General features: G+C 44.0%; 1 protein-coding gene across 1 annotated transcript in view; it reads left to right on the forward strand.

Annotated features, from left to right (window-relative positions):
- The window catches only part of MCTP2 (multiple C2 and transmembrane domain containing 2), a 179,318-nt gene that overhangs the window by 81,987 nt on the left and 70,532 nt on the right, over positions 1–26,799 (forward strand). Inside the window, 6 exon segments of the mRNA XM_033919914.1 lie at positions 309–439; positions 1,891–2,077; positions 4,930–5,023; positions 11,117–11,219; positions 16,373–16,475; positions 26,625–26,726. Coding sequence (XP_033775805.1) covers positions 309–439; positions 1,891–2,077; positions 4,930–5,023; positions 11,117–11,219; positions 16,373–16,475; positions 26,625–26,726 — 720 coding nt within the window.

The following is a 26,799-nucleotide window of genomic DNA, read 5'->3' on the forward strand; positions in this document are numbered from 1 at the left end:
ATTTCGGGGGAGTACTGTACAGTAAAATTATGTTTAAAACAAAACAAACAGACACGACATAAAGGTCGAGGGGGGGACTGCATAATATCATAGAATTGAGCATAAACCAAAAATACCGGAAGATTTCACGGCGACCAAGCCATGCCGTGAGTGCAATGTGGATTGATAAAGCTTGGTGAAAGATACTGAATTGAAGAGGTTACTTTTCTGTTCTTCTCCATTTTGTGAAATGTTAACGCGCCAATGCGTCAGATGTGAAAACCACCTTTGTACGAGGAAAGTAAATCTTGTAACCGCATGTTTTCTAGACACTGTGTAAGAGTGCAAATCCCCAGTGGAAGGAACAGTTTGATTTTCACTACTTCTCCAACAGGACGGGCATGTTGGAAATTGAGGTGTGGGGTAAAGACAACAGGAAGCACGAGGAAATTTTGGGAACGTAAGTCCAGATATTTTTATCTATTTACCTTTTTTTGTCTATGAATTTCTGGCCACTTTCTTCTGCTTCTTCCTGTTCAGCCGGAGCAAATGCTGTCATCTGATATACTCACACTGTCCGTAGTCTCGTTACGAGGAGGGCCGTGAGGCCAGCATGCAGTAGAATGAATTTAGAAACCCCCATATTATAGTCTCTAAGTCTGGTTACCAGTGTGGGGGGGGGAGGGGGAAGAGGTCAATACTCAAGCAATTTAAAGAGCTAGAAATGGCCATTTTATGGGCATTCTAGATCAGTGGTTCCCAATCCTGTCCTGGAGGACTACCAGCCAGTCAGGTTTTCACGATAATCCTAATGAATATGCATGGACTAGAAAACCAGCATCAAGGTATGCACTTGGGCCCCGATTCTATAAAGGATGCCTAAAAGTTAGGCACTTAGATCGGCAGGCTAGATGGACCTTTGGTCTGTCCCAGTATGGCAATTCTTATGTTCTTATATGAGCCAATCAAGCCATTATGACATCACTGATGAGGTTGGCTCTTAGGCTTTGGTGGAATGAGGCTTTACGACATCACAATCTGAGCTCTGGGATGTTGGTACTCTTTGGGTTTCTGCCAGGTACTTGGGACCTGGGTTGGCCACTGTTGGAAACAGGATACTGGACTTGATGGACCTTCAGTCTGTCCCAGTATGGCAATTCTTATGTTCTTATCTGAGCCAAGTATAGGACAATCAAGCCATTATGACATCACTGACGAGGCTGGCTCTTAGGCATTGGTGGAATGAGGCATTATGACATCACAGTCTTAGCTCTGGAATGTTAATACTCTTTGGGTTTCTGCCAGGTTCTTGGGACTTGGGTTGGCCACTGTTGGAAACAGGATACTGGGCTCGATGGACCTTCGGTCTGTCCCAGTAGGGCGATTCTTACATTCTACTGATCTGATCTGAACCCAGGATCAGTTGGAATTTGCTAATATTTTTTTATGATACAGATAATTTTGTGGAATTATTTATTTATTTTCTCCTCCTCCAAGTGGGGTTGTTCATTCCTCATTTGGGACAACATAGGGTTACCAGAAAAAGGAGGACGGACTGAGACATCCGGGTTTTAGTTCCGTTGCTTTCAATGAAAGTAAAACCTGGCTATCTCAATCCGTCCTCCTTTTTCTGGAGCCCTGTGGTAACTCTGGAGCCTGGTCTAGCACGCAGAGTGATAACATTCCATAGAGGAAAAATAGATTGATGCAAATCAGTAACAAAACAGAAAAATGGAACAATTACAGGAAAAGTCATAAATACCTGTAAATAGTAAAATTTGGGCTTTTTATCATGCAGTGGTGTTTTCATTGACTACTTTTAATAGTGAAATTATTGTTATTTTTTCTAGCAGTTTTTAGCTTTCAGTAATCCTTTTTTGGGGGGGTTAATTATATGAATATATTTTGTAGATGTAGAGTGGATATTGCAGCACTGCCTCTGGAGCAGAAGAATCGTTTGGAATTGCCCTTGGAGAACAGCCAGGGCTTAATCCTTGTGTTGATCACCGTTACGCTTTTCTCTGGCGTCTCCATTTCTGACCTGTGCATCTGCCCGCTTGGAGAACCCAGTGAGAGAGAGCAGGTTTTTCAGCGCTATGTAAGTACCTCATAGGAACCTGTCTGCTTCCCAGGCTAAAAAAAACTCTCATGGACAGCACAAATTCTAATATTCAGAACATAGTAACATAGTAACATAGTAGATGACGGCAGATAAAGACCCGAATGGTCCATCCAGTCTGCCCAACCTGATTCAATTTAAAATTTTTTTTTTTTTTTTTTTTTCTTCTTAGCTATTTCTGGGCGAGAATCCAAAGCTTTACCCGGTGGTTTAATTAGGCAGGAGAGGGCCCTGCCAAGTTAAACCCTGCTGAGTTGGATGCCCAGCAGGAAGTTCTTCTGAATGGCAGCTCCCACTAGCTTCACTGGTTAGGTTAGGGGCGGTTCGGGCAGAGCAACAATTTAGCCGCTTAGGCCTGCCTTTCAAGCAAGGCTGGTTGTAGCCAATCCTACTTGCAAAGCAGCTCATCCTCTGATGCTCAAAAGGGTTCTCAACCTACTAGGTTCACCTGTCTACCACCCCAATAGCCCTCATGGCTGCAGGTGGCACCTATATGACAGTAGAGTAGGGTTTTGGTAGACTTATGGGCCTGGCCTCTACTCTCTATGCCTCACTAGCCCCCCCACCAGGTTACTTATCACAGCTGTGTGATTGCAGCTCTACTAGGCTTCCCATCCGAATGCTGCCGTTTTAGAGACAGGTATGTACTCTTTCATTCAGATTTTTTGGGGTGGGAAGGTTTAGTGAGGATAGGGGGAGAGTGTGTGTGTGTGTATGTATGTGGGGGGGGGGGATAATACCTTAAGTATCCCGTGGTCATCTGTTCAGTTTGGGTACCTTTGTGGCACTTAGATGCTTCTAAAATAGGTCTAACTCTGAACGTCTAAGTTCCGTCCTGGATGTTTTGGGAAGGGTTCGATTATCGCTGAAAGATGTCCAAGTTAAGCCGGCCCTGCACAGGCCTATAACACACCTCTCTACATGTCCCCTTGAACTCTGGACGCACATCGGAAGAAACATCTCGCTAGACCATCAGGAAAATGGTTTCAATTATTGACACTTGAACATCCCGGCAATTAGGATGTCCAATTGATGACTTAGGCGGTTTGGGGGGATGTTTTGGTTTTTTTGATTATGAGCCCCAGTGTCGAAACACGGTTGTGTCAGGTAGACTAATAAAGGACTTCAGATTGGACTTGCGTTATTGTCTCCAGAACCAGAACGTATACAGGTAAGGCTGGACACATTTAGAGCACTGGTCTTTGACCTAAGGTCCGCCGCGGGAACGGACAGCGGCAATTCTTATGTTCCATTTGTAGCCATCTTTGTTTTTCTTCATGCATTAAGATTATTTTTTTTTTCCCCACAGAAAGAACCCCTTCCATATTTGTGCCTGGAACCATTTTAACTCAAAAAATTACCAAGGATTATCTAGCCCTAATCTTATTAACCCAAATAGGGAGGAAAGACCACTCAGTTTTATTACAGTATTTTAAATCTTGTTAACCAGAGGGTTCAGGGTTGGTTTTTTTTTTTTTGGGGGGAGGGGGGATTAGTTTTTTTGAGCATTTTTCTTTTTCTTTCGTTTCAAGTTTCAAGTTTATTAGTGTTTATTAGTGTTTTTAATCGCTTAATCACACTTCAAAGCGATGAACATAAATAGTAAACATTAAAATTACAGTATTAAGGAGTAATACAATACTTAACATAAATTTTAAATCAAACAGGACTATTAACAAACTTTACAGACAAGAAAAAGGGGAAAGAGGGAATTGAACTACAAAATATTAAAAATAGAATAGTCAGGGAAAAAACACAAGGTAGGGGACGTAAAATTCCATAATCAAAATCAATTCAATAACTAAATCAAAGACGGAAAATTATCAATCCAAGCATCTTTAAAAAGAAATGTTTTTAAATTAGTCTTAAATTTATCGAGATTGTGTTCTTCTTTCAAGTAGATAGGAAGAGAGTTCCAGACTTGAGGGGCCGTAACGGAAAAAATAAATTGTCGTCTAGTATTGATGATCTTGAGAGAAGGAATCGTCAATAGATGTTGTTCGTTTGACCGTAATATTCTATTCGAGGAGTAAGGAATTAATAATTCGAAAATAAATGCAGGAGTTTTATAGAGTAAGGATTTGAACGTAAGTAAGCATAATTTATAAGTTATTCTATGAGATACCGGAAGCCAATGGGCATTCTTAAGAAGTGGTGGTACATGATCGAATTTACATAAGAGCTGCCATACTGGGACAGATCGAAGGTCCATCCAGCCCAATATCCTGTTTCCAACAATGACCAGCCCAGGTCCCAAGTCCCAAAGTGTAATACATATTTTATGCTGCTTATCCTAGGAATAAGCAGTGGATTTCCCCCATCCATCTTAATAATGTTTTCTTTATAGAGAAGCCTCCTTAATTGGACTAGTTGGCTGGTGGTATAGATGGAATGCCGCTTAAAGTAAAATTTACTTGTGCATTAGATCTTATTTGTTGGTAGTCACATGATCAAGAAAGGCTTCAGGGGAGGAATCTTAGAAATCCAGAACCCGGTGATGATCGACTACGCTTTACTCGATGGTGAAGTGAACATTCCCGATATTTTGTGTGAGGTGCGATTCAACCTAGCCAGTTTCAAATGTCAAAACCCCATCTTTTTGTGCTTTGGAGGGTTATGCGATTCCTGCATCCGGTGAAGCATCTCGGGTGTGGAATAAAACTGAAGTAAACGTATAATCAAATATGATTATTCTTGCACAGAAGTTCTGTCAAGAGGAATCTATAGCAAAGCATAAACATGAGAATATTTTCAGAAAACTGACCATCGAGATGCGATTTTGGTTGAAATTTCCTGTTTTTTAAAAAATCTTCCTCCTCTCCCTTGTTTAGTGTATAAAGAACTCGTTCCAGAACATAAAGGATGTTGGCCTTTTGCAAGTGAAAATTCTGAAGGCGGAAGCACTCCTGGCAGCCGACTTTTCAGGTAACCTAACGATGGTCATTATTTCATTGGTGGCTTCATTATTTCTTTGGGGCTTGTACGATTTAAAATTTACTTGAGATCCTAGCTGGATTGAATTAGTTTGGCGTACTAAAAGTTTGGTTTGGATAACGGAAACCAACAAGGTAGCCGCCGAAGTCCGTGGAGACATATAAACGGAGTGAAGAATTTTTGTGTTGACTTAGTTAATTTAATTTTAATTTAATTCTTATATACCGCTAATAACCGTGAGGTTTCTAAGTGGTTTTACAAAAATGATGCATTAAAAGATACAATAAATAAAAATAAATAAGATAGGTACTTGGAAATTCCCTAACTGTCCCAAAGGCTCACAATCTAACTGAAGTACCTGAAGAAACAATTTATGAAAAGTAAAGATAAAAATATAAAGACAGAGGTAGAGATAGAGATAGAAATGAATATTCCAACAAGAAGGTCATCTTCTGTGCTGTCTCCCTTGTCCTGCTTTTGTTTTTGTTTTATTTTGCCTTTGTCGATTTTTCTTTTAAATTTCTCTTTTGTTGGTTTTTTGGTCTGTCTCTGCTGTTTTCATTTGGGACTTCCAGCCTCGTTGGTGTTCGTTGTGGATTATACTTCACACTGAAGACTATTGAAGGTGCTACTGTCGAATGCACATTTATTATAGACATAAATCTATAATAATGTGGATGGTGGTCGGTGATGTAAAGTCGAACGCAATGAATATGCATGAGAGAAATTTGCATGAATTGGAAACCAATTGTATGCAAAACCCATCGCGTGCATATTCATTATTGTAATCTTGGCGAATCTGACTGACTGTAGGGGTGCCTCCAGGAGAGGGTTGAGGAACACTGCTCTAAATAGGTTCTTTCCTGACCCAGTTAAGGTATCTTTGGGCCAAGGAGGTACATGGTCCATTTCTCCAACATTTTAGATTTTTTATATACCACTTATATCCTAAGTGGTTTACACTGAATAGTAATCAGGTACTCTTAAGTATTTTCTTATCTGTCCCAGTGATCTCACAATCTAACTATGGTACCTGGGGCAGTGGAGCAGAATGTGGAACAGTGGTTAGAGCACAGGTGTCAAAGTCGGTCCTCGAGGGCCAGAATCCAGTTGGGTTTTCAGGATTTCCCCAATGAATCTGCATGAGATCTATTTGCATGCACTGCTTTCAATGCATATTCATTGGGGAAATCCAGAAAACCCGACTGGATTCCGGCCCTCGAGGAGGGACTTTGACACCCCTGGGTTAGAGCTACAGCCTCAGCACCTTCAGGTTGTGGGTTCAAACCCATGCTGCTCCTTCTGAACCCTGGGAAAGTCACTTAATCCCCCACTGCCCCAGGTACACTAGCTAGATTGTGAGTAGGGTTACCAGAAGTCCTTTTCGAGGACATGTCCGGGGGTCTGGACGGCTTTTCAAAACCCGGCACTATGTCCGGGTTTTAAAAAGCTTCCAGCTAGCAGCGACGTCGGGACGGCGTCCACAGATGGCAACGCGATGACATCACACATGCATGCCACGTCATTGATTTGCATCCGCGCATGCGCAGACGCCCTCCAGCCAAGCGAATAGGTTGAGGGAGGTGGGGGCTGGGTGCAGAACAGGGTGTTGACTCGAACAGGGCAGGGCCAGGCAGAACTGGGCGGGCCTGAGGGCGGGCCATGGTCCAGATTTCCGTTCTGGAAAATCTGGTCACCCTAATTGTGAGCTCACTGGGAGAAATAGGGAAAATGCTTGAAGTTCCTGTGTATCAAACCACTTTGAAGTGTGGTTGTAAAAATGCAAAAAGGTGGTCTACAAGTCCCAATCCCTTTCCCTTAAGTAACTTGCCCAGGGTCACAATGAGAAGCCCTGGGATCAAACCCACAACCTTGTTAAGATATTGTTTTCTACATTAATATTGTCTTCACAAATGGCACATCTTGGATTCCTAGAATGTCTGAGAATATGGTAAGATCCTTCGAGAACTGTTATTATTTCTGTGCTGAGAAATACATTTCATGAATATGCATCCCTTCTCCTCTTTCCTCTCCCCTTTGTCACTTACTTATAAAACAAGTTCACTTTGATCCCTTGCTGTTGAGATTTTCGATGTTCAGTCTAATGGTTTCGTCAATGTGAAATGGCTTTTCTGCTTCAGTGAATAGTTTTTATACATACGAGTGTTATTTTCAAAGATTGCATTTGCTCACTGACCAAAAATGGGGCTCAGAACACAAAATTATAGGGTAAGATTCTTATTTATTTTTTATTTTTTTACATTTTTTGTCATATGCCACTTTGCATTTTAATCAGTTTCCTTTCAGAGAGCAATAATCCTATCGATGTGTGCTTCTATAGTATAGACTGTCTACAGTATAAAAGTTGCTGGAGTCAGAATAAATCAAACGTGTTCAATCGGAGAATTTTTTTTTTAGTAAGCAGAGAAACGTCCGTGATGCCACTTTAGGACTGACTCCATTTTGTTTTGTTAAAAAAGAAAAGAAAAAAAATACCTTTTATGGTTCTATATATAGTGCAGAATGATAATACAGAAACATAGAAACAAGATGGCAGATAAAGACCAAATGGCCCATCTACAGCATCCACTATCTCCTCCTCTCCCTATTGGCTAAGGCTCTTAACATTTGCATCTCCTTTTCCTATTGGCTACGGCTCTTTACACCTGCATTGTGAGGTCATAGAGCTGCCCATCTGCAGTAACCAATATCTCTTTCTCTCTTTAAGAGATCCCATATGCCTATCCCAGGCCCTCTTGAATTCAAACACAGTCTCTGTCTCCACCACCTCTTCCGGGAGACTGTTCCATGCTTCTACCACCCTTTCTGTAAAAAAGTATTTCCTTAGATTACTCTGGAGCCTATCACCTCTTAACTTCATCCTATGCCCTCTCATTGTAGAGTTTCCTTTCAAATGAAAGAGACTCGACTCATGCTCATTTACATCACCTAGGTATTTAAAAGTCTCTATCATATCTGCCCTCTCCCTCCTTTCCTCCAAAGTATACAGATTGAGATCTTTAAGTTTGTCCCTTATGTTGATACCTTATGATGAAGACCACATACCATTTTAGTAGCCCAAGTACAGCGGTGAAATGAGGAAACTCCAAATCCCATCATCAACCGAACAGAGAAACAGAGAAAATGACATCAGCTAAGGACTATACGGCCTGTCCAATCTGCCCATCTATACCAACTATCATTTTCTCTCCTTTAGAGATCCTTTCTGCTTGACTTCTGCTTTCTTAAATTCAGATACAGGCCTCAAATCTACTGATCTCCCCCAGGAGAATAAACCATGCATCTACCACCTTTTCCATAAAAAACTATTTCCTTATATTGTTCCTAATTTAAATCTTTTTCACCTTCATCCTATGCCTCTTGTTCCTTTTAACTGAAAGAGACCCACTTCCTGTACATTAATTCTGCAGAGGCATTTAAATTCCTCTATCATATATCTTCTTTCTTGTCTTTCTTCCCTATTGAGCTGTTTAAATTCTGTCCCCAAACACTTTGGGCTCCTTTTACGTTTTTAGCGCACGCTAGTGGAAAAACTACCGCCTGCTGAAGAGGAGGCGGTAACGGCTAGCGTGCGTGACATTTTAGCACGCGCTATTCCACGCATTAAGGCCCCCACGCGCCTTTGTAAAAGGAGCCCTTTATGATGAAGACTACCGACCATTTTCGTGGCCACTTTGGGACTGACTAGTCTTGTTTATACAAGGGTGAATTGAAGGCAGTTGTTAAATTATGCAATAACGGAACAGAGTTAGCGAAATTTAACATATGCACTTGTACGCTGCCTGTTGGATAGTTCGTCCACGCACAGTGTGGCAGCCACGAGGTCAGAAACATGGCCGCTCCATTGCAAGATTGCACCATCGAAGAACAGCGTGCAGTAATGTGCTTTGCTTGGGCAGAGGGAGTGTTCACCAATGGGATAGCACCATGAATCAACACAAAGTTTATGAGTAGGTAAAAAGGGTTAAAGCAGGAAGAACTCAGTTTTTGCTTTTGAAACCAGAGGTTACTCATTCCCCTCATTAAAAGGCGTCATGTATGCAGGTAAATTAGGGAAATCCCTTTTCTTTGGAACAACCTCCCTGCCCCGCTGCGGAACCTAGGCTCATTCCAATTATTCCGAAAGCATCTGAAAACCTGGCTTTTCTCCAAAACGTAAAGTTATCTATTGAAAATATAAAGCTAGCTATCCTCTTCATAACCTCTAATTTCTTATGTCCTTCCCTCATTTATTGAATTACCTGTAAACCGTGTCGAGCTCTATCTTTATGGATATGATGAGGTATACAAACTTAGGGTTTAGTTTAGTTTACTCTTCAGTTACATCTATTAAAGTCGCAAAAGTACTATCCGCTCCTTTTGTCTGCTAGCCATGCCTCTCCCCGTGCACGCAAGCGTTTGTCTGGCTTTTCCAAGACAGAATCCCACCCCCTCCTGGTGCCCTGCCTTTTCCACTGCCCTGTGACTAAGAAGTGCGGACAATAGATGAGGAGCGATGTTGACTCCCCTCCTCTCCTGTGCTTGGGGTATGACCCTGCATTTTTTCACATATCTTAGCTGCCAAATTTTAGGCCATTCTTCAAGCTTCACTACATCACTCCTCATGCTATCCACACAGAGTATAAAGTCTTAATATGAAATGAGCTTAAATTGGAATGAAAGTAGATAACAACTGCAAGATTTGCTTCCTCTACAAGGGGATGTAAAGTCCTCAGCCCAACCAAGAAGAGAATGACGTGGATATGGTCCAATCAATGATCTTAAACAATGTCAGACTTTTGTTTCTGAAAAATGGCACTTTACAAAACCCTCTTTTCAGCTCCAGTGGCAAAATAACGCTCAGAATTTAGGAAGCTGGTTGGTTGGGCTGAGAATTTTTCAGCACCCCCTTGTATGTATTAAAAGTGAGCCAAGTCTAGGACAATCAAGCCATTGTGACATCACTGATGAGATTGGCTCTTATTGGTGGAATGAGGCATTATGACATCACAATCTCAGCTCTGGGTACCAGAGACTGAAAGTCTTCATACTATGAGGGGTGTTGAAAAGTTCTCAGCCCAACCGAGAAGAGACTGAAGTGGATATGGTCCAATCAATGATCTTAAACAATGTCAGAATTTTGTTTCTGAAAAATGGCACTTTACAAAACCCTCTTTTCAGCTCCAGTGGCAAAATAACGCTCAGAATTTAGGAAGCTGGTTGGTTGGGCTGAGAATTTTTCAGCACCCCCTTGTATGTATTAAAAGTGAGCCAAGTCTAGGACAATCAAGCCATTGTCACTGATGAGGTTGGCTCTTATTGGTGGAATGAGGCATTATGACATCACAATCTGAAAGTCTTCACACTAAGAGGGGGTGTTGAAAAGTTCTCAGCCCAAGAAGAGACTGAAGTGGATATGGTTTAATGATCTGAAACAAAGCTCCTTTTTACTAAGCTGCGCTAGTGGTTTTAGCGCGTGTTACACGCTAACGCCTCCATAGAGCTGGCATTAGTATTTTCCACATAGCGTGGGGGTTAGCGCACGCTAATCTTCATCACGCGCTAAAAACGCTAGCGTACCTTAGTAAAAGGAGCCCACAGAATTTTGTTTCTGCAAATTGGCACTTAACGAAATCACATAACCCTCTTTTCAGCTCCAGTGGCAAAAACGCTCAGAATTTACGAAGTTGGTTGTTTCAGCACCCCCTCGTATTAAGTCTCGCTTCTCATATCACTTGAAGGCCCCATTCTACCCTTAAGGATCTGTTGTGGTTATCCCATATTTCTTTTTAATTTTTGGGTTTGCACTTTTTGGGTGGTTACTTAGCCCTGGATCTATAGGCAACCTCATCAGACAAAAACTCAAAATAGACGTCATCTTGGTGACCTTTTGTATCCAGCGTTGTAGAGATGAAGCAACCGTTAAAAAGAGGACGGTAGAAAGATACAGAATTGCAGGGGGGGGGGGGGGAGAAGCATTTGGCTTTGTTCTTGATTTCAGAAGTTATCAAAGCGAAGCGCGTCCTTGGAGTAACAAAACGACTTGCATCTCAACTTTTGCTGGTTATTTTTCTTTCTTTGCAGGCAAAAGCGATCCTTTCTGTGTCTTAGAGGTGGGCAATGACAGACTTCAAACCCATACTGTGTTCAGAAATCTCAACCCAGAGTGGAATAAGGTTTTTACTTTGTAAGTAAGCACTTGCAGCCTGTGTGATAAACACCGAACAGCGTGCATCCTGACTTTCTGCGGCGGAAGCCTTTCAGCGCTGTGCCGTCTGCCTTAGAAGGACTCCTGGCTGTCAGTGGGGGGGTTTCTTTCATTTCTTTGTAGTGCAAGAGGAAGGGAAGTTGATTCATTTAATTTGATTTAGTATTTTTTCCATGAGTCGCTGGCTCGCTTTCATTCCAAATACAGAGAGTTCACATCTTGGAAAATATTGAGGGTTAGCACTTGAAGAGAACTACTGCTGGGGTATTTAGTATCAACCATAATAAATAACACGGTTACCTTTGTGGATTAATTCTGAATTCTCATTTTTAGCTGCCTTCATTTCAAAAGGAGTTTAATGCATTTCCACACTGTATTCGAGGTTGCCTTCCTTATTGATTGCACGCTTTTCTAGCTAGAGTTCAAAGCACGTCACGACACATGAGAACGGACGGACTTTCAAAAACCCGCAGTTTGTCCAGATTTGGAAAGCCCTAACGAGCTCCAGCTGCATTTGGAGGGCCTCTAAGTGCGTGGAGATGATGTCACACACATCCACTCATGCTCTAGGCCAGGGGTGTCAAAGTTCCTCCTCGAGGGCTGCAATCCAGTCGGGGGTTTTCAGGATTTCCCCGATGAATATGCATGAGATCTATTTGCATGCACTGCTTTCATTGTATGCTAATAGATGTCGTGCATATTCATTGGGGGAATCCTGAAAACCCGACTGGATTGCGGCCCTCGAGGAGGGACTTTGACACCCCTGCTCTGGGCCCTCCAGAAGCAGCCAGAGCTCATTGGGGAAGACAAGAGGAGGCCTTGGAGAGGGGTGGGGGTGGGTGGGTGGAATGGGAGTGGGACTGGGCAGGAACGGGGCGGGACCAGAGGCAGAACAGGGCAGGGCTATGTGTCTGGTGTTTAACCGCTGAAAATATGGTAACCCTATGCATAATTAATATACTGCTCTGTAAAATGGTGCTACAATATTTTGCCACTTAGAGTTTGATGGGAGCCACAATTCTATTAACTGTGGGCCTATGTGTGATTGACACATGGCCGGTGCCGTTTTTTCAAGGCGCCAGTTCCAGAATCTGGCCTATATTGTCCACTGTCCCTCAAAGCGACATCTGTAAGTTTGCCACTATATAAAAAAGATGGGAGAAAATTTTACGAGAGAATGAAATGGCGCCAAAAGCATGGATCAGCAGCAACCAGCTCAAGGGAGCTTTGGTAAGGTCTGGAAGATAGGCAGCCATTTTTGTACTGAGGAAGAAGCAAAGTCGCTAGATCTGGAGGGCCCAAAGTCTGGGCTCTTGAGGGAAATGGTGGGCATTAAAATGAATAATGCAGAGTCAGGGAAAGTGAACAACTTCCAAACATGCAAAGAAATCCTTGATGCGCAGATTTTTAAAAAATTGATGAATTAATTATTTATTTAAAAAATTTCTATTCCGCCTATCAACTAGGTGGATTACAAATGAACATACAGAGAATACAAATTCAACTAAAAACATACACGTCCATAGACTAACATGCATGCGTTAGCGTTTAGCGCGTGATAAATCGATTAGCCCGCTAATCGGTTAGTGCACCTTAGTAAAAGAGGGCCTTAGTAATAAAACCAAATTCAGCAAATAACAAGAGCCTAGGAGAAGCCCATTAAAGCAGAAATTCCTCATTCGTAGAAGGCTTTTACAAATGAGTGGGTTTTCAATAGTTTTAGGAATGACCCAAAGTTAGAACATAATCTTAATGGTGCATTCAGCGCATTCCACAATTTTGGGCCAGCTAAAGAAATAGCTGACATCCAGGTCTTTTTATAATGCACATCCTGGACACATTCGAGTGACATTGATTGCCGATTGCGAACGCAACGTACGGGTTGGAACACATTTTTTCAGGGTCTGGATCAGGTATTGTGGTGCTTCCCCATAAAGAACATTTTTCTTGCATTTTAAAGTTCTTGACAATTTCATTTGAATACAGCAGAATAAAACACATTTCAATACGAATTTGTAAAAGATGGAACCATTTCCAGTTTGATTCTTACTAGAGAATGACACGGGGTTACAAATTTTTCCCTGTCCCGCGGGAACTCATCTTCCTGTCCCATTCCTGCGAGTTCTTTTCCTGCCTCTGTCCCATTCCTGCAAGCTCCGTCCTCATCTGTACAAGCCTCAAATACTTTAAAATCCTAAGTAGCAACATTCTAGAGCTCAGATTGTGATGTCATAATGCCTCATTCCACCAATGCCTAAGCTCCATCCTCATCTGCACAAGCCTCAAATACTTTAAAATCCTAAGTAGCAACATTCTAGAGCTCAGACTGTGATGTCATAATGCCTCATTCCACCAACGCTTAAGCTCCGTCCTCATCTGCAGAAGCCTCAAACACTTTAAAATCATAAGTGTTTGAGGCTTGTGTGGTTAAGGCAGAGCTTACAGGAATGGGGCAGAGACAGGGACTGCGACAAAACGTGCGGGTATGGGATGGGGAAATTGAGTTCCTGCGGCGATGGGGACAAATTTGTCCCCATGTCATACTCTAATTCCTACCATAAATTTCTGACTTGATTCCAGAGTGCTGCAGTAGAAAGATGAGCGTTTATGCTGAATCTGGCCCTGTTTCTCAGTTTAATTTAAAGCTGGAGTATCCATTTGCTTTTCTCTTTTAGGCCAATGTACGAGTTAATCATTTAGTTTCAATGAACATCATAGTTGCAGGAGGGTCTGGCTAGCAATTAGAGCATTGGAACCGAAGACATACTAGACTGTAGCTCAAGACTTCCCACTCAGCTGCCCTGTAACCATGGCCACCTCACTCCTTCTCCCAATACTTCTAAAACTCAGTTGGAGATAAGACCTTTGTGTTAATCTAACTTTCCCAGCCAACCAATATAAAGTAGTTTTATTATTCATATACAGTATGGGGGGGGGGGAATTCAGAAAAGGTCATCCAAAGTCAGTTCTATGTGGAACTGCCGTTATAAATTACAGTACTAGCTTAAATCTGCATTCTCGGTGAGCATTTAGGCCAGCCTTAATGCAGGTGCAAAGTCCGACCTATATCCCTTGTGCCTAATTTCAAGGAGTTGAGCGAATTAGGCACAGGGTTATAGAACCTCATTTTTGATTCACCATCCATGTCCCCTCCTCTCCCACCCTATTGCGGTCCACCATCCATGTCCCCTTCCCCTCCCCCCCCTTCCTCCTTTTGCGGGTCTTTCCTCTTTCACTCTCTGACTACCCCACCCATGGGATCTCCCTGCCGTCCTGCTCCTGACCCAACATCCCCTCCCTCCTCCACCTAGGTATGGCCTCCGATGAACCCCCCCTTTCCCATGTGGAGCCAGCAGAGGCAGTGATGTAAACAGGCTGCTTGCAGCTAGCCTCGTCAGGAGCTTTTTTTTTTTTCTGCTGTAGCAGAGGAACGGCCCTGGTAAGGCTGGCTTCTAGCAGATTGTTTACGGTGCTGCCTCTGCTGGCCGGCCATCGCTGCTACTTTGGGAGGGCCCGCGGGTAGGCGATATTGGCTCTACACAGGGGAGAGAGGTGCGTGGGTCAGACCTGTGTGGGAGAAGGTGAGTGGGGTTATTGGGTCAGGAGTGCAGGAGTTGAACAGGTCTGCACAAATTCTATGATGCATAGTTGCACAAAATTCTGCCAGGAGTAAAGGTCAACCCTATCGTTATGCAGCGACCCATAGCTAGTTAATTGCTGAATATCACACTTAACCAAGTACGCAAATCCAGAAATAACATAGCATAAAACATAACATAACACTAAATTTCTAGATCGCATAACTGTAAAGTTCTATGTGGTTAACAAAAGATTAAGTAATAAGCTACAACTGAATATAGAAATAAGAGACGACGACTACCGTATTTCCCCCTATAGGCCGCCCCAGTGTATAGGCCGCAGAAAATGCCGGGTTTCATTTTAAACCTGCTAGATAAGCCGCCCCATGTTACTAGCCGCGGCTAATCTAGATTAGCTGAACTGGTTTTTTAAAATCATTCCCGTAGCTTTTAGTCCCCCTTAAATACCTCCACGGCTGCCTCCTCCGATCTCGCTCTGCAGGGAGGGAGCAATGTTTTCGATCTCAAGCCTGGCCCCGCGTTGCTTCCTGAATGGCTGCCATCGTGAGAACTGACGGCAGCCATTTAGGAAGCAGTGAAGATTATCTTGGCATCACTAAGAACTGCCTTCAAAGACTGCAATTGATCTATGGAAGGAGCAAATGCGACCATGTGACTCCTTTGCTTTTCTCTCTCCATTGGCTCCCGGTTTATTTTAGAATTCGGTTTAAGTGTTTGTGTTTTGTTTTTAAGATCTGACATGGTATCTTTGCTCCTCTTGTTCCTCTGCTATGGAATGTTTTTAGATTTTCATATGCGAGAGGCATCCATCGATTTGAACTTTCTCTTCCTACTAGGAAAGGAATTCAAGGAGTTAAGAATTTTAGCAGCTCTCTGGCGTTCAAATTTCCCCAATTATGGAATGAGCTTCCCCTAATTTTGAGGTGTCCCAGTTCCGCCCAACTCTTCCGTAAACTTCTAAAAACTTTTTTATTCGCTAAACATTTTGAAAACTAACTCTTGTATTTCGGTTCACTATTTTTTTTATATATTTATTGTTAACCATGTCGAGCTTCCTTTGGTTGAAAACCCGGTATATAAGGTTAAGGTTTAGTTTAGTTTATAATTGGTGTACACCGCACCAATGTTGTAACAAAGGGGTATTTTTAGTAAGGCACACTAACTGATTTAGTGCGCCTTAGTAAAAGGACCCCAAAGAGCAGCAAATAAACATAAAAAAAGGAATCCTGAAACACAAAGAAGCATTTCTACTTGTACAGTTGCTCATTTTTAAATAATCATTAGTGTATTATTTTATACAGAGAAGCACCAACCATCCTATACCTTTCGTAATCTAAAACGGATAGTTTCCCCTTGCATGATGGAAGGCTTGGGAATATACTTGGCTTGATTTAATTCCTGAATTTAATTAAATGGTTGTTTTATCCACCAAGGAAATACAAGCTTAATTAGCGAAACACTTCTTTGCATCTTTGCTGAAGTAGGAGTTTGTCAGGATGGAGCTGTAACGTTGTCTGTGCTTTCCAATTTCAGCCCTATTAAAGATATCCACGACGTGCTGGAAGTGACAGTTTTCGATGAAGATGGAGATAAACCCCCTGATTTTCTTGGAAAAGTTGCCATCCCTTTGCTGTCTGTAAGTTTTGCCACCATTATCTTCACTTGTTCTATTATTCTGGATTAATGGTTTCTCTGGGACTGAGCTGTGGGTCTTCCAGCTGTGCCGAGCAGCTCAAATGATGCGTAGAGATGTAGGATACTGTGGGGCTCATTTTCAAAACAGGAAAAACATCCAAAAAGTGGCGTAAAGGGGCAGATGGACGGTTATCTTGCCAAACCTTCCAAGTCACTATTTTCGAAATGTGTTTTGTAGACGGATTTCTAGGGTGGTTGACTGCAGTGTGCCTAAATCTAAAAGGGCTTGATAAATCTTAACCAATTGCCGCGGCCGCCGCAGGCCCCCCACCCGACCACGGAGACCATCCAAATCCCTCTCTCACCACCAGCAGGAGGGCGGCGGCGGAGCTCCGGAGGCAGACACGCCGAATCGGCCAGTCGGCGGCAACGGAGGAGGACGAATTCCTGCCAAACCCCCCCCCTGCAGCTGCACCCAGCCAAACACGTGGCCGCGTGCAGGGCGGCCCAAACGGCCACCAACCTCCCAGCGCGCCGTACAGCCGGAAATTCTCCAGCCGGCGCAACCCAAGCACGTTGGGCGATCCTGGCCGGCAACTCCCCGCCTGACCGCGTGTGCATCGGCCCAACCCCCCCTGGATGCAAATCCCCCCTCACGCAGGTACCGGCGTGCAGCCGTCGGAGTGGACACAGGAGATGTTAGCAAAGGTAAAGGAACAGCAGTAAAGGGTGGGAGGAAGGGAAGCCGCATCTCTCTCTCGGGATCGCCGTGTCGAAAGGGCGACCTCCCTTCCGCTCACCCTTGTCCCCTAACCCCCCCCCTCCCACTTCTTCATTGATTGGCCCTTCCTTCTCCTCCCTTCCCCCTCCCCCCTCCCATCCTATCGCTCCGGCTTCGGCCGATTTGGCCGCGCTCCTCCCTAGGCGGGATCGGAGCTTGTTCTTTCTCTCTAAATCACTAACTATTCTCTGTACTCTTTTTAAATCTCTAATATTGTAAAGCTATATGGTGCCTGTTTATATATTGCGGCCCCATATACACTGTAAAGAGATTATTAGTCTAGTACTAACATATACTTCATAATATATGTATATTACATTACATTACATTACAGATTTCTATTCCGCCATTACCTTTCGGTTCAAAGCAGATTACAAAAAGAGTTATGGAAGAAGGGTTACGACGTTAGATCAGAGAAGGTTTCCAAGAGAGGGAAAAGTAGGATCCGGGGTTAGGGAGGGGATGGTAAGAGGGGGGTTAAGCTTTATCATGGTATTAAGCTTTATTAAGGGATTTCTTGAAGAGTATAGTTTTTATTTCCTTTCTGAACACCTTGTAGTCTGGGGTTGTTGTCAACAGGTTGGAGACTTGGTTGTCTATCTTCGCTGCCTGAGTGGCCAGTAGTCCGTTGTATAGATTTTTCCGTTTTACTTCTTTGATTGGGGGGTAAGTGAATGGGGTGTGTGTTTTTCTATGCCTGGTAGAGGTGGTTTGGATGAGGCGGTCGTTTAGGTAGGTTGGGCTGTCTCCACTTATAGTTTTAAATAGTATACAGTATATATTAATTCTTTATTTTTTCATTTGTATGGACCTTCGGATATCAACTGGATCATGAATAATGCCCAGCAATCTCTTGTCTTCATCAGTCCACTTTATTGTTTATTTACTCAAAACTCTAAAATTCATTTAGTTTCATACTTATTCTTAATTTCATAATTCCATAACTATTTCTTCATTGTATTTCATTTGCTTACTTAATGTCTTTTTCTTCTAATTTAATCTTATTACTGAGCTACTTAGCTTCGAGGTTAGCTCTCAAACGTTCATCAATGCCACCTCTCCCGACATACATGTTTCAAACAAGGCTTTTCTTCAGGGTCGAGGGGAACAATCGAGTGTGTGCAGTCTTTCTTCAAACATCAAAGTGGACTGATGAAGACAAGAGATTGCTTGACACTACTCATGATCCAGTTGATATCCAAAAGTCCATACAAATGAAAAAATGAAGAATTAATATATATATACATAAACACATATAATGAAGTGTATGTTAATATCAGACCAGTAATCTCTCCACAGTGTATATGGTGCCGCAATATGTAAATAGCCACCATATAGAGATTTAAAAGAGTACAGAGAATAGTTAGTGATTCAGAGAGAAAGTAAATCTAAAAGGGGGCATCTTGGAGGCGTGACTTGGGCGGGATTCTCATTTGGACGCTTTCCTACAATAATTGAACATTTTATAAAAAGTCCAGGGCACAATTTGGACGTTTGGGGCTAGGCCTGTTTTAACAATGAATAAATGCCCAAAAAGGTGGCCAAACTGACCAGATGACAACTGGAGGGATGAAGGCATGACTCTCCCACACTTCCCCAGAGAACACTGATCCCCTCACATCCCTTAAAATTGTGAAGGAAACAGTACGTACCTGCCTGTATGACAGCTTGAGATGTTATGGCCAGTCCTAGTAAAGCAGCAAGCAGGTTGCTGATGCAGCCTGGTGGGTGATGCAGTGGACTTTAGAGATGGGGACCCAGGCCCGTATTTCACACTAACTATTACACTTATGGTGGATTATGTGAGCCTTCCCAAACCCACCCAAATCCCACTCTACCTACTTATAGGTGACACCTGCAGGCCTTAACAGCTATTGGTAGGGTATATGGTTGGGTCCTGTAGATTTTGGAGGGCTCATCATACATACCAGACTTCCGGATTTTCACAGACATGTCCTCGTTTTGAGGACATGTCCGAGGGTCCAGATGGCTTTGCAAAACCCAGCACTTTATCCAGGTTTTGAAAAGCCTCCTCAAATCGTGTCGGGCAGGTAGCAGGGGTGGGGCTAGGACAGGACTGGGGGCGGGAATAAGGTGTTACAGGGCAAGGATGGGTAGAACTGGGCGGGCCTGGGGGGCGGGAATAGGGGGGTCCAGATTTTCCGATTGGAAAATTTGGCAACCCTAATCATACATTATAAAGGTGTTATGGTAAGATGTGTACCTGTGACTTTTCATGTGACGTTCATTGCAGTGCCCCTCCCCCCTAAGGTGTCCCACTGCTGCGCTGGGACGTCTGTGTGGCCAGTCTACTAAAAACGCTGGCCCCTCCTATATCCCAAGGATTTGTTGTGTGTTTTTCGAAAATGATTCAAAAAGACTGATGCCCTGGAGGACAGGCACATCTGAGAAACGGACATGTTCGAAACCAAACGATAAGATAAATGGTCACGTTTGCTACCGGATTTCTGTGCATGTTCTGCGAAACGTCCAAACTCAGATTTGGACGCCATGTTGAAAATGCCCCTCCGTGTATCTTGAGCAGCGTGCCCAGCTGTATCCAACGAAACTGATTTATGGCCGAGTTTGCTAGGGCAAATGTAGAAACCGGTAGGTCTGGGCTTTCAGTTTCTCAGCTTTTCAGACTGTGCGACAGAAAGCCCACAGTCGATTAGCGCACCGTGCCCGGCTTGGAGTACTGCCGCCCTCGCCACTTCGTCTTTATTTCTGTGACATTCAGTTCATGCTCAATTTATTCTAAAAATTTCTCTGATTAAGCACAAAGCAGACAAGAGGGTTTTTTTTTTTTTTTCCAGTAGGCTTCTGTTTTCTCAGGAAAGTAATCAAAAATGAGAATATGATTGATTGGGCATGTATATTTCAGCACTAACAAGCAAAATTGCTGGAAAAGAAGTGGAATTTTTCTCCAGTTGCAGCTTTTAAAGGTGTTTGTTTATTTTTTTCTTTAGGCAGGGTGTAACAGGGGAATGGGGCAGAATGGCACTAGGTAGATGGAGGGGGGGAAAATGGTAAAAAAACGTGGGGGTGGAGCTCTTGATCTACAGCAAGAAAAGGAATAAATGATCCACACAGAAATAATAGGCTACAATTTGTGGGACTGATGCATCCAGTTCCATGATACCGTGAATAATTCTGGTGTCCTGTGTTCCTTTCTGCTCTGCAGTTGTCTGAGTAACTCATAAAGAGATGCTCAGATTTAGCAGTGCATTGGAAAAGTATACTGTAGCTGCGGTTCACTGCACCTTTTTCTTTTTGTGATATCCCCAATAAGGACTATTAAGTAGACACATGCGCTGGGTTCAGGGCAGGATTCATTCTTCGATGGGCCCTAGACACCCAAGTCTACTGGGCCTCCTGGACCCTCCGCTTCATGGCCCTGCCCCCTTCCCAAATCTGCCCCCCCTATGTCTCCCCTCTTGCAAGAAGACCAAGTCGCACCTTCTCCGTCCTTCATTATTCTGTGCAGCCTAACGCGCAGTCTTCAGAAGGCTCCAGGCAGCGGTTCCTACACGCTGCCCATAGTTGGCCCAGAAGCCTTCCCTCTGACACAAATTCCCAGCATCAGAGGAAAGGTTTCTGGGTCGGCCACGGGCAGCATATAAGAACCGCTTGCTGTGGCTTTTTGAAGACTGAGTTTGGCTGCACTGAATAATGTAGATGTCTGGAGCTGGGCTCGGATGCAGGTACAGTGATGTCATTGGAGCAGGCAGCGCTCCGGGCCCCCCTGAACTCTTCAGGCCCGAGGCACATGCCTACTTGGCCTACCCTTTAATCCTGCCGTGTCAAACCCAGTCTTTGGGACCCACAACTGGGTTGGTTCCTGAGGAAGTGGCATAATAAGGGAGGTGGGGACAGACCACCCTGGGCACCGTCTTTGCAGGGGGAGGTGTCGTCACCTCACCTCCTTCTCCACCCCTCCCCCCCAACCCCATGTACCTCTTTAAATGTTCACATGTACTTATAGTCTGTTATTGAGAAAGACATGGGGGAAGCCACTGCTTGCCCTGGATCGGTTGCATGGAATGTTGCTACTCTTTGGGTTTTGGCCAGGTAATAGGGACCTGGATTGGCCACCATGAAGATGGGCTACTGGGCTATATGGGCCATTGGTCTGACCCAGTATGGCTATTCTCATGTTTTTACGTGAGCTTAGTATAGGACCATTAAGCCATTGTAACTTCACTGATGAGGTTGGCTCTGAGGCACAGTGGACTGAGGCATTATGATATCACAATCTCAGCTCTGGAATGTTGCTCTCATTGGGGTTCCGGAATCTTGCTAGTCTTTGAGATGCTGGAATGTTGCTACTACTTGGGTTTTGGCCAGGTTCTAGGGACTAGGATTGGCCACCTTGAGAGCAGGCTACTGGGCTTGATGAACCATTGGTCTGACCCAGTATGGCTATTCTTATGTTCTTACGTGAGCCAAGTATAGGACAATTAAGCCATTGTAACTTCACTGATGAGGTTGGCTCTGAGGCATTATGATATCACAATCTCAGCTCTGGAATGTTGCTCTCATTGGGGTTCCGGAATCTTGCTAGTCTTTGAGATGCTGGAATGTTGCTACTCCTTGGGTTTTGGCCAGGTTCTAGGGACTAGGATTGGCCACCTTGAGAGCAGGCTACTGGGCTTGATGAACCATTGGTCTGACCCAGTATGGCTATTCTTATGTTCTTACGTGAGCCAAGTATAGGACAATTAAGCCATTGTAACTTCACTGATGAGGTTGGCTCTGAGGCATTATGACATCACAATCTCAGCTCTGGAATGTTGCTCTCATTGGGGTTACGGAATCTTGCTATTCTTTGAGATGCTGGAATGTTGCTACTCCTTGGGTTTTGGCCAGGTTCTAGGGACTAGGATTGGCCACCTTGAGAGCAGGCTACTGGGCTTGATGAACCATTGGTCTGACCCAGTATGGCTATTCTTATGTTCTTACGTGAGCCAAGTATAGGACAATTAAGCCATTGTAACTTCACTGATGAGGTTGGCTCTGAGGCATTATGACATCACAATCTCAGCTCTGGAATGTTGCTCTCATTGGGGTTCCGGAATCTTGCTATTCTTTGAGATGCTGGAATGTTGCTACTCTTTGGATTTTGGCCAGGTACTAGTGACCTGGACTGGCCACCATGACAACGGGCTACTGGGCTTGATGGACCATTGGTCTGACCCAGTAAGGCTATTCTTTTGTTCTTTTGAAAGCTCTAACATATCATTAAAGGGGTAATTCTACAAAAGGCACCCTCATTTAGGCCCCTCTATAACTCAGGTAAGAGATTGTTTTAAAAAGACACTTAGGCACCAAAGTGTCTTTATTAAATACTAGTATACATTGGGGTGTCCGATAGTATTATGCCATAGACCTGACATCCAACTATCAATCCATGTGGCGCTATACACCGCACTGTAACTCCCCTCAATTTCCACGGAGGGTGTTTGGGAACACATCATGCCTGGGCATTGAGATGGACTACCTTAAGAGCCAATTTCCATGACTTTACAATGAGCACAGTCAACAAAGAATACTCAGATAAGTGGGTTTCTCAATCCTTATTCTGGACAAATAGGAGGTAATAGTGCTTTTTAAGGTACATATTCTTAAGTTGTAGAATTATGGAGAACAGAGTGGAGCTATGATGGTTCTCCGTATCATTGGTCTTCATTTCATATGACCAGTGTGAGTGGGGGTACTGAGCACACGCAATACATTTATATATAAGTGACTTTAATTTAGTGAAAAATTGGAGTTAAGCCCCGGAATTGACATTCATATCTGGCTTTAATGTTTACATTTTAAATTAAATGCTGGAATGCTTCAAAGCAGTTGACTAGTTTGGTTGGGAGAGTCTTCTTCGTTAATGCCTCTTTCGTTCAGAGCGTAGACCTCTAGTGGTTGAAACTGAGGGAAAGTAGCTCTAAAGTTGTGGCCTAGCCTCCTGAAATGACAGACTTATTGGGAAATGAATTGGGACTGCATAATAGGCACCGATACAGTAGGATACCACCATCTACCCTGGAGTTTCTCCGACACGATATACTACTACCCTTATAAGTTTAGAAAATAAGCCCAGTCTGTTTGCACGTATTTTCATCTTTCGTGTTTGGGCCAAAATCTAGTTAAGTAGAACTATGTTTGGAGGCATTAGCAGAAACAGAAATTCCTTTCTGGATACAGCTTAGGAAGGAAACTATTTCTGTAGGGAGTACCCCTTCCTCTGTCCAGCTGCCAGGAAGGCTATATATCTGTTAAATAACGATCGGACATGGAGAAACTGTTGGCAGGAAAGTGACCTCTCCCTTCGAACATGAAATCACTCTTCCAGTCACTCCCTTCCCATTTCCATTAACGTTAGAGAAACATTTCATGATTTAGCTACTATTATCATCTCAATCATTTGGACTTGGTAGCAATACGCATGTTAACATACCAATATTTTCAAATCTCGACAAAGCTGCGTTTTGGACTTTAGCGAACGTCTTATCTTCCTCTGCATTACGGGAAATATCTAATCAAACTTTGACTTAGTTGAAATTTTTCATATATTTCTCCAGTAATTACGATATAATGATATGTATGCTGATATATGCTTTTTGGGCACTCTGCTTGTGTCTTAGAGCACCAGGTGCTAAAGGCTGAGGGGCCCTATGTTGGGCAGCATATGTGGAGCCAGACATAGAACATAGAAACATGATGGCAGATAAATGCCAAATGGCCTTTATCGGCATAGGAGAAGGCAATGGCAAACCACTCCTGTATTGTGCCATGAAACATCATAGGGTGGATTACTCACTCTGCATGTTGCTCAATCGAGTCTGTATTTGCTCGCAGAGTCAATGAAGCATTTTACCTCATCGTGGATTAAACCGGTCACATACGGTTTGCCAGGGCTTTGTTATTTAGGCCCATATATATTACAATCATTATCAGTTTATTTTGTCCCCTGAAGAAGGCAGTTTTTCTGCCGCAAGCAGGATCCTGGTTGGGACTCTTTTTACATGAACAAATTTGCCTTGGTTGTGGTAAGACATCAGCTTTGCCTTCTTTTCTTGGCGCTGCATGCCCTATTAGGCAAAGTCAGTGCTTTCTTTCCTTGTTTGGCTTCCATACCTTGCCATGAGTCAAAGAAACATAGAGTATGACGGCAGAAAAGGGCTGACGGCCCAACAAGTCTGCCCACTCAAGAACCCTCCCTCCATCTTTTAAGCATTCCTCTGGAGCGACCCCACCTGTCTGTCCCATCGTCCCTTGAAGTCGAGCGTGGTTCTGGCCTCGACTACCTGACGTGGAAGACCATTCCATCGATCAATTACCCTTTCGGTGAAGAAATACTTCCTGGTGTCTCCATGAAATCTTCCCCCCCCCCCTGAGTTTTAGCGGATGCCCTCTTGTCGCCGTGGGACCCGTAAGACAAAATATTTCTTCCTCCACATCAATACGGCCCATGATGTATTTGAATGTTTCTATCATGTCCCGCCTTTCCCTGCGCTCTTCGAGAGAATATAAGCGCAGCCTGCTCAAACGTTCTTCGTATGGGAGATTCTTTAGTCCTGAGACCATCCTAGTGGCCATTCGCTGAATCGACTCCATTCTCCTCACATCCTTTTGATAATGTGGCCTCCAAAACTGAACACAGTACTCCAGGTGAGGTCTCACCATGGATCTGTACAACGGCAGTATGACTTCAGGCTTTCGGCTGATAAAGCTCCTTCTGATGCAGCCCAGCATTTGTCTAGCTTTTGCTGTAGCTTTCTCCACCTGATTCGCAGCTTTCATATCTTCCCGGATGATTACTCCCAAGTCCCGTTCTGCTACAGTTCTTGTTAGGTTTTCACCATTCAGGGTGTATGTTCTGCATGGATTTCTGCTACCAAGGAGCATTACCTTATATTTTTTGGCATTAAAATTTAATTGCCTAGTACTGGACCATTGTTCTAGTAAAAGTAGGTCCTGCTCCATAGTGCTGGGCATGGTTGCACTATCAGGTTCTGCTGCGCTGCCCACAATGTTGCATAGTTTAGCGTCATCGGCGAATAATGTAATTTTACCTCTTCGGTCTGCACGGAGATTATGGTCTTCATTTGGATCTCTTCGGCAGTTGAAACGGTGATCTTGATTGCAGTCTTGGTGCTTCTAGTCTTTCCTGCCATTCCTGAATTTGTCTTTGTTGGTCTGGCTGTGTGTGTTTCTGCTGGGTGCTGTCTGTTGCTGGCTATGTGTCTCTGCTGGCTGTTGCTGTTTTCTGCTGGCTTTGTGTCTCTGCTGTGTGCTTACTGTCACTAGTTGTGTGCTAGTTGGTTTACCTTCTAGTTTGTTTGTTTAGTTGTGTTAACTATGTTCTTACCTTGCTGTCTCCTAGGTGTCCTTGTGTTGACGACTTGGCTCTTCTTAAGGCTCTTTGCAAAGGTGCTCTCGCTAAGGCGAGCGCCTTTGCTGCTCGCCTTCGCCACGTGCCGAACGGCTGCGCGCCGTTGGCTCGCCCCCTTTTAAGGGGGAGCCCGGGCGCTGACGCTGCCTCTGACGCGGTGGGGGTGGGTGGAGCTCCCTCTCGCTGCTACCCCAAGCTGCCTGCCTTCTCCCTTGCACCTCTCTTACCACCTTCCTCCTACTCCCTTGTGCCTCTCCTTCTCTTCCCTTGCATACGGTTGTCGCGGTCCAAGGAAGTGATTCGCGCACCGGCTCGCCTGCTTTAAGGGGGAGCCCAGGTGCTGACGCTGCCTCTGATGCGGTGGGGGTGGGCGGAGCTCCCTCTCGCCACTACCCCAAGCTACCTGCCTTCTCCCTTCTCCCTCGTGCCTCTCTTACCGTCTTCCTCCTACTCCCTTGTGCCTCTCCTTCTCTTCCCTTGCACGCGGCTCTCGCGGTCCGAGGAAGTGATTCGCGCACTGGCTCGCCTCCTTTAAGGGGGAGCCCGGGCGCTGACGCTGCCTCTGACGCGGTGGGGTGGGCAGAGCTCCCTCTCGTCGCTACCCCAAGCTGCCTGCCTTCTCCCTTCTCCCTCGCGCCTCTCTTACCGCCTTCCTCCTACTCCCTTGTGCCTCTCCTTCTCTTCCCTTGCGCCTCTCTTTCTCTTCCCTTGCACGTGGCCAACTCAGTGGCATAATCCATCCATCTTTGAAATACAGTATGTGTGTGTTTTTTTGACTTGCCGAACAGATTTTCAAGACCGATAATTGCAGTACTCAACTGAAAACTTGACTACAAAATACTGCTGAGCTGTGGCTTTTACTGTACATGTGATGATATAATCCATCGTTCTCACATGATTGGTGATTTTAGCGATCGTGTAGGAAAAACAATGTACTCTAATGTTTATTTGATAAGCTTGTGATCTTTATATCATAGGTTGAAAATGGACAGCAAAAGGGTTATATATTGAAGAGCAAGGACCTGGGACAAGCATCAAAAGGAGTCATTTATTTGGAGATGGATGTCATTTATAATCCAGTGAGTTCAAATTATATTTGTGCCAGTGTTCAAATGAAGTTATACTTTGGCTGATGAATTATAACTTACAGTG

Source organism: Geotrypetes seraphini, chromosome 14 (assembly GCF_902459505.1).
Source record: "Geotrypetes seraphini chromosome 14, aGeoSer1.1, whole genome shotgun sequence".
In the NCBI taxonomy this organism is placed as follows: Eukaryota; Metazoa; Chordata; class Amphibia; order Gymnophiona; family Dermophiidae; genus Geotrypetes; species Geotrypetes seraphini.